The sequence below is a fragment of the Archocentrus centrarchus genome, chromosome 13, assembly GCF_007364275.1.
Source record: "Archocentrus centrarchus isolate MPI-CPG fArcCen1 chromosome 13, fArcCen1, whole genome shotgun sequence".
NCBI classification, from domain to species: Eukaryota; Metazoa; Chordata; class Actinopteri; order Cichliformes; family Cichlidae; genus Archocentrus; species Archocentrus centrarchus.
In genome coordinates, this window is record NC_044358.1 from 40083542 (window position 1) to 40092292 (window position 8751).

The 8751-nt window shown below is 40.1% G+C and overlaps 1 protein-coding gene across 1 annotated transcript; it reads right to left on the bottom strand.

The window, feature by feature from the left end:
• Positions 1-661: 661 nt before the first annotated feature.
• LOC115790813 (retinol-binding protein 2) lies at positions 662-2613 on the bottom strand. The gene is made up of 4 exons (XM_030744774.1): positions 2460-2613; positions 1285-1463; positions 1076-1177; positions 662-809 (listed from the first exon to the last, which is right to left on the bottom strand). Exons 1-4 carry the CDS (start codon positions 2530-2532, stop codon positions 756-758), a joined length of 408 nt encoding a protein of 135 aa, XP_030600634.1. The 5' UTR covers positions 2533-2613; the 3' UTR covers positions 662-755.
• Between the last annotated feature and the right edge of the window lie 6138 nt (positions 2614-8751).

Sequence of the window (8751 nt, forward strand, 5' to 3'; positions counted from 1 at the left end):
TTTTACAGTATGCAGGTTTTATTACACTGATATCTCAAAATATTAATTGCAGTTGTTTGGGGGTGAGCACCATTTAAAACACGTTCTTTATGGTTTTATTGTTATTTCATCATACTCATCATACGCTTTTATTGTGAAGACAAAGCCGCTCTCTTCCGGCTTGTATCTATCGGCCGCTGTTTTTTCCGGCGACGTGGATCCTTCAGCGCTTCTTGAGATCCAGCAGAACACGATGTACCTGTGAGCTCATACAGTCTTTGCTACGCTGCTAGTTTAACAAACCTTAAAAAAAACAACCTTCAACATATGGGACTCAATCATTTTCCAGAGCAAATGATTTGATTTGAATCTTATTTACAACCAGATTCCTTTATTTATTTAGTGTGTATCATCAGTCTTTTTTTTATTTAGATAATTTTAGACATCAGGTATTTACATATTAGAGAAGCCTTTCAGTATAAACCTGAATGTCAAAAGTTACATGAATATATACAATATATACCGTACCTTCAACACTTAATGTGTTCAAAAGCTTGTGTGTGTTTAAAGCACAAAAGTGGAAAGGGAATGGATATTTACTGGGATGTTACTGGACCTTACTTTCTGTATATGTTATTAAAGATACACATATATAAATATATCAAAAAGACAGCAAACGAGAACAGGTGTATAATGCCAGTTTATTGCAGCTCTCCATAATTACATTAAAAAAACACAAGGCAGACGGTTTTGTGCAGATGAAGTTCATTCAAGTGTTATTGCGCCTTCTTAAATACTTGGTGGCAGACTTTGTCGAGAACGTGGATTTCCTAGAAGAGAAGGTACAGACCTTCAGACTTAAAGTCCAACGTGATGCAACAAATGTGTGTCTAGGTTACACAATCAGGCTGAGCCTGCATTTGTTTTTAGATAGTGTTTCATTATCTTTTTATTGTTATTGCCCAAAGATTAAACAAGTTAAGCTGCTTTTTGGTGTTGATTTTGTATAATGTGGTGGGCTTAAGAGGTTAAAAACACACAAGAACACCTTATTCTCTTGTAAACAAGTTTCCCAGTGTGCAACTCTATTTCTTACCAGGTGTAGCATGTCTCCCTCGATCCAATGTTTCCAGCCACGATTTTCTTTCTCCCCCTTCTGAACACAGACCAGCTTATCCCCATCCCAGGTAACCAGTGTCTGTTACATCACCACAAAGACATAGAGACAGGGGTTCATGTGTCACTGGTTCCTCACAGCTATTCCAAGTGATGTCATTCAGACAGTAAACAACCTTTCAGTCCTACCTTGACCGTTCGATTGTCCAGGCCCTTTGTGTACTCCTCAAACTCCTCACCCACGGTGTAGTTGACCTCGTAGTTTCTGAAGGTGCTGAGGGTCTTAGTTTCAAACTTGTCCCCGTTCTGGACTATCACTTTCGTCTGATGAAGGTGGGCTGCTATCTTTCTGGTGGCAAAGTCGATGTCTGCAAGGATGCAAAATGATTGCAGTGTCAGATGTAGCACCAGTTTTTTTGTGGAACTGTGATGAATATTCTGTCCTGGTTTTACGTGTGCGCAGAAATGCACACAGCACCACAGGCCACTTATTATGATTCCTCTCCTACTGGCCCTTTTGACAGTCTAGTTTACCCTTTAAAAATGACCTTGCTCCCAGTCAGAAGAGGCTTAAATGAGTTTCTCCATCCTGCTCAGTTTGGGCTCCTCCAAAGAGAACCACCCATCCTGACCATTTAGATATTCATATCCCATTTGCCCTAAAGTGAAAATTCAATTTCTTCCCATCACTCTTACAGATGAGACCCCTATATTTACCCATCTAAATGATATTTTTGACCCATTTCCATAAGGATGTCATTTTCCCATCTGCTGGATGGAAATGAGGTGGAGGCATAGAGGATTTCCTGGATTTTGTGAGTCGAGTGTACCAAGGGTTGTTTTATGAATTGCAGATAGAGTCGTGAATAATGAAAGTGTTTCTGGGCCTGATCAATGACACGCCAAAAAGGAGGAGAGCCCCCCCCCCCCCCCTTTTTCTTTCCCTGCAAAATGACGAGCAGGCCTGCTGCCTGATCCAGGGTCGGAATCTGTCTTCCATTTCTGCGGATCGTACAGGATGAAAATGCAGAAAGGAGTGAATCAATATTTATTTGGCGTGGTAACAGACGGCAACTGCTCATAGAGTGGAGGTTAACTCGGTCTGACAGCAGCTCATTGAGGAAATGAAACAGTGCCACAGCACTTTTCTTTTTTTTCATCTTTTCTCTTTCTTTACCTGTCTTGCACGCTTCTGCTCTTTCATCTTCTGTCACGCACACGCTGGATTTCCTGCTCAAACCTTGCTGCCTGGCAGTCTTTAAATATCACACTCTAATTCAACTTCTGTTTTTAAGAGAGCTCCAAACCAAATTCTCTCCTTCTGTTGCATGATATGTTGCAGATATTGCATGAGTGCAACTTACCGAGAGCCTTCATGACATCCTCGAAGTTCTCATTTTTCACCATTTCCCAGCGTCCATTGTAATCTGCAGGCATTTTTGACTGGTGTGTGCTTAGAAGCAGGATTTTGCCTTAACGTTTGTTTGTCAAGCAAAGAGAGACCCAGTGCAGAGCCCAACCCTTTATATACACTGTGATTCTTCCTGTGTGTGTGTGTGTGTGTGTGTGTGCGTGTGCGTAGACCAAAGGACAAGGTTAGTGTGTGTTAGCCAATGAGTGTGTGTGTGTGTGTGTGTGTGTGTGTGTGTGTGTGTGTATGTGATACAAGTTCAGGTTTACCTTTTTTGCATTGTAAACACACTCATGTGGGTTTGTGTGTTATGTTATGATAAAAATCTCATATTACCCACAGCTTTGTGTGGGCTTCTGAGCATCGTGCTGATGCACTTTAAGAGTCTCCTCCACTTTTTCCAGTCTCCATTTCCGGCTTCTGCAGTTACTGTACTCATTCTAATGTGCTGGAAAGGAGAGAAGATGTAGAGGAGCATGCTGGTTACTGTAGTGATAAGTTTGGGAGTCTTGCTGTGGAGAGTCTTCTCTGCCTTTATGTCAGAGAACAAGTTTTTTGTTTTTGTTTTTAACTTCAAGGGGAGAATTTCTGTTGAGTCAAATGCAGCTTTTTTTTTCTTTATTAATCAACTGCTTCTTGATAAGATAAGACACTTAGGCCTCAATCATCTGGAGTTACTTTATCAGCAACAGAGTGTGAGTGTACATGTGTGTTCACATTTTTATAACAGAGTTTTGCTGTTTTAATGTCTGCGCTGCTTAATGAAACATGCTGTGGATGGTTTTTATGGGTGTTACAGCATTACCCTCAGATCACACATCCTTCTTTGTGTTTAATAATTCTGAAAGTGATCTTGAAGTGGAATCTGATCCGTCTTCAATATCTGTTCATTGACTCAGATACCCCAGAAGAGATGCTGTCTGAGGCATAATCAATATGGTTCACTCTCTGGATTGCTTTCAGAAGCTTAAGTGATTTTCATAAAGTATTCTGCTTTTGTGATATGGTTTCACAACAGCAGCAGCAGCAGCAGCGCAGTGCTCTGACAGTGACATTCAATTCATCCTGTGGCGATGTTGTATGTGGAGGGTCAAAGGTGATGTAGGAGGAGAAACTCTGATAAACCTCATAGTTTATCAGAGCTGATAAAATCCTTGGACCCACAGACAATGTTCAGATTGCAGTGTGCAACTGAACTCTTTTGCCTCATCTTACTGCATTAACAGATACTGCCTGTAATCTGTTTCTTTAGTTTTTTCCTTAACCTATGTATGACCTTGACATGATACATATGATACACATGCTCTTACTTTCACTAATAAACATAGCCCTGAGTGTTACTGTGGTTTTTCTGTGATTTTATTTCACCAAATGTTTAAGTGATTGCCGATCACGATCATTCAGGATTTTTTTCCGGCCACATTTCTTCCTCGAAGACGATGGGTCCCCACTATCCTTCCAGTTTTTAATAATGCGTTGGACAGTTCTTAACCAATTTTAGTAGTTTCTGCAATCTCCTTAGATGTTTTCTCTGCTTGATGCATGCCAATGCTTTGACCCTTCTCAAACAGACTGACATCTTTTCCACGACCACTTGATGTGTCTTTTGACATGATTGTTTAAGAAATGAGAAGCAACTCATTGCACCAGTTGGGGTTAAATAACTTGTTGCAGTAATTATCCAATAGGAGGCTCGTACCTACAGTATTTGCTTAATTAAATCCAGGTGGCGAATTTTTTTTTTTTTTGGCCAGGCAGTGTATCACAGTTGCAGAAGGGTGTGATGAAGAGAGGAGTGCCTAAGAAGTACAAGCTGTGCATACCTGAGGCTTTAGAAACTGCCAAGCAGAGACTCATAACCTTGGCAAACCACTTAAGGAGGTTTACCAGAGACATAGAAGCCAGGAGAATAAACCAGAGAATAAACCAGGAGAATAAACCAGAGAATAAACCAGGAGAATAAACCAGGAGAATAAACCAGGTGTAATCTCAGTGGCAGGGGAAAAATATGACAACAGTCCCCCTACCAAGGAATGGAGATGGAGCAATACTGGAAAAGCATATGGGAGAACATAACCACAATGCTTAGTGGCAAGTGGATCTAAAAGCAGACCAGAGCAACCGCTGTGAACAGGCTCCAGTAACCATCACAGTGACAGATATCCAAGAAAGAGTATATGAACTCTTCAAATACGAAGAGTTGGACAGCACCGGGCTCCAACATGATACACACCGACCGTCTAAAGAAGCTGACTGCACTCCATGAGCGCCTGGCAGCACAAACACTATTATCACTTTCCGCTCAGCTTTTCCTGCTAATGTAACTTTGAGAACTCTATCCAAGTCTTCATCAGAGCTGCACCTGTGCCTTCCACTTCCCACATCTGGACCCACATCCTGAAGTATTCTGAGGCCCCTTTGAATTGCTGCAGATCTTGCCACAGGAGCACTTCCCATTTAAGGTGATTTGGGTGAGCCTTCTCTGTGCCCTTGTTCCTGCCTGGCCAAAACCATTGTGTCCATCCCATCAAGCCTCTTTTCCTCCCTCTCTCGCTCAGGAGACTCTGGGGCTATTATTCATTGGCTACATCCATAGCATGCTTGGTGCCCTCTTGTAAATGCTACCCCATCCACCCATGCCAGTCTTTCCTGGAGGTCATCTCTCTTGCCAGTGTCACCAAAACTTGATTGTCATCCAGTCTTTCCTGGAAGTCACTGGGTGTCCAGAGGTTTAGTGATTGTATGCTCCCTGGGATGCTTCTCCCTTAGTCACTGCAACAATGCAGCCTTTAGCCACGAGGTTGTGCCATCATATGGTAGCAACTATCCCTGAGGCAAGTCCAGGTGTGCTTTGGGATTTTGTGTCAACCATAAAATGCAAGTGTAAAAATAAATGAACGTGAGTTAAATTTACTATATAAGTACACTTCAGTGGTCTGATTGATAACAAAACTTAAACTTCAACCATCTAAATTATAGGTATTTGTACAATTCAGATGCCGCAAATGTGCTATCCTGTCATCTGATAATATATAACTAAAGGAAGAACTGATAATATTTCAGATGACATACAGGCTTTTGTGCAGATATGAGTACAGGTGAGTAAAGTTTGGCTCACCCTTTTTCACCTTTGGGCACAAAGTGTTTGAAAACCACTGGTCTATCCAGCGTCCACCAGGAACAATACAGCTCAAAGGTTTGGTGTCACTTGTTTGCTAAAGAAAAAGACATTTGTTTTTAATTATTAATACATCAAATTGATCAAATTGATTGTAATTGACAATTAGTGATTAATGGAATCATAAATCGTGCATCATTTTTAATGGAATAACTGCGTAGGCATGGGAAGCTGATACAAGACACTTTGTCCGTCTTTACATGAGAGCTGTTTGGTGTGTTTTTTCCCCTCTTTAACCTGCTATATTTTTGATCCAGCACCCGCATTTGTGAAAACTGGAATGTGTATGAATGTGTATGTAATGTGTATATGTATGTTTATTTTATCTTTTTTTTATTGTTGCTTTACAGCAGCAATAAGCAGCAATAAACTACTATAGTGGCATGTTATGTTACCTCCAGGTTTATCATATGAAAGTTCTGCTTGATTATTAGAAAAAAATGTTTATAATTTTGTTTTTACAGCTTGATTGAAAGAGGCATATATCAGGTTGAGTGTTTGATCAGTCTCTGTGGGTTGCATTATAATCTCAAAATGGCCCAAAAATTCTTCTGAAACTCAATATTCCCATTCTACAAATTGAATGCTGTTCCATGTGGAAAATTTCCATGACATTAACTATATCATACAGTGTTGTGTAGCTATGATCTCATTTACAGAACAACACAAACTGGCTCTAACCAGAATAGAAAGTGCAATGTCCATAATGTCAGTCATAGATGCAAAGAAAAAAAAAAACAAGGAGTTTTCCAGGAGTTCTTCTCTGGTATTTTAATGCAGTTTTCCCCTTTGACTTACATGTCACTCAGTTTTTGTTTTTTCAAAATATTTGACTAAAATAATGCACCAAAATATTAAAGCCTTCATCACCTTTCATAAAAAAAAAGAAAAAAAAAGAAAATACTCGAAATGATGACCTGCAGAGAGTAAAACACCAGACTTGGCAGTTTGCCAAACTTCTGATCCCTTTAGCAACTTTCAGCTCATTGTATTGATTTGTTTTAGAGCCTGTAACTGTAAGGTTTTGGGGCACAGTGTTCTCCCCCAATGGTTTTATTTTCCTCAGCAGCAGATAAAGCAAAAAAGCTCAGATAAAGCCACTGTATAGGCTGCTACCTGCCCAGCACAAACAAATAGACAGTGAGTTACTTGCTAACTGAAGTTATTTGCTAGACGGCAAAAAAAATAAAGAAAGAAAGAAAATCTAAGAGTTCGCATAATAGTCTTTCTCCAGATAAGTGCCAGTGTTGATTTGTGTCTGCTAAACACAAAAAGGACCTGCTTATATAAGAGCTTCATGCAGGTCTATTCACTCGAAACTATGGTGGACCTTATGAATGCACACTTTTTGGCCAGCTATGAACACTTGTGATTATTCAACATGAGATTTTACCACTCTTGCATTTTCATTTTTTTTCTCTGCTCTGGGCACAAGGAGAGACTCAGCTATAAAAGGTTGATGTCACATACTGAAGCAAAATCTGACAAAAGTTGAAGGATTGTTTGCTTATATTGCCAGGCTGCTGCCACACAAATCTGATCAAAGTGCACCAGCACAGTCCTGATAAGCAAATTAATAGAGCTTGTTTTCCCTTTCTAACATTAACCTTTTATCTTTAACTTAATTGCTGGCTATTTATGAATATTTAATATGAGAGAGTAACCTGTTGCACTTATTAATCCTGATTAAAAACTCTGTTTCTAACTCACAATACAGTACTGTGTCTGTACATCAAAACTGCTTCTGTCCCCACTCCCCACCAACCTACAGTATACTTCAAAACCCTTTGGAATAAGCACGATTTCTGCACTGATTATCTATAAAATGTGGACTGATCTTCCTCAGAGTCACAGTGGTAGGTAATTGCAATCTAAACTAACAACACACAAACAGTTTTACTGTCTTTGTTGAACACATCGAGTAGTCATTCATAGTCCAGGCTGGAAAAAGCGTTTGAACATCCAGTCAGGAGTCAGGTCTTCATTTAGAAGAAGGATTGTGTGTTGCAGATGTGTCCCTCTCCATAAATAAAATCTCATGCAGTCTGGTTACTGACACTGTCTGCTCTTTTCAAGAGAGACTGGTTCATGTGAACCATACCTCAAGCGCAGCATATTTACCTTCAGACCCCAGAAGAAGCATTACTGACCTGTACAAATCTGAGAAATACTGCAAAGCATTTCTAGACCTGGATGTTTAGCAGCTGAGTGGCAGTCCTGCAAACATCCCACCAAGAGCGTAGCACGCAGCCCCGAAGGAAAACACCTGCAGAAATCTCGACCTCTTACTAAATATTTAACCATGTGTCCATTATAAGAAAATTAGTAAATTATTAATGGTTTTAACTGAAGACCCCACAAACAAATGCAAAAATGCATAAAGGAACTGCATATCAACTCCAAAACAAGCCTCCTCACTACTGTGAAACAATGTGGAGCGATCAGCATGCTTTGAGGCTTTGTTTTTTTCAGGAACTGGAAGTGTAAGAAGAATGGATTTGAAACTGAATTACGGAGAGAATCGGGGCAGTGGTTCATGACCTGAAATACAGGAGAGGTCAGTGATACAACTAGACAGTTATCCACAGCCCACAAAAAAGAAGGAAGAAAAGAAGAAAACTGATGTTTTTGAGGCGCTAAATCTTGACCTTATGCCAACTGAGAGGCTGTGGTTCAGCTGAAATATTAATGAACTGAGACAGATTTAGAGAGAAATAGTCCAAAGTTCCTGCTCATCGTTGTGTAATTCTCATAAGCAGCTTTAGGAAGCATCTGATGGGCACTGTTAGTGTTAAAGGTAGTTTTGTATGTTACTAAATTAGTTTATACTTCTCCTTTATGCATTTTTGCATTTGTTTGTGGGGTCTGTGAGTGTTTTCAGTAAAAACACGTGCGTTAGTTTAACAGGTAAAGTCACATCAAGGTCATTCCACGTTTGATGAGTAAGGGTTCACCGAGGTTTTCCTGCCGCTGCACCGCACATTTTAACAGAAAACCTGAAAAAGTCTCTTTGGTCTCGCCAAGTTTCAGCTCAACAGTTTCCTCATTTCACCACACAGTGGCAATG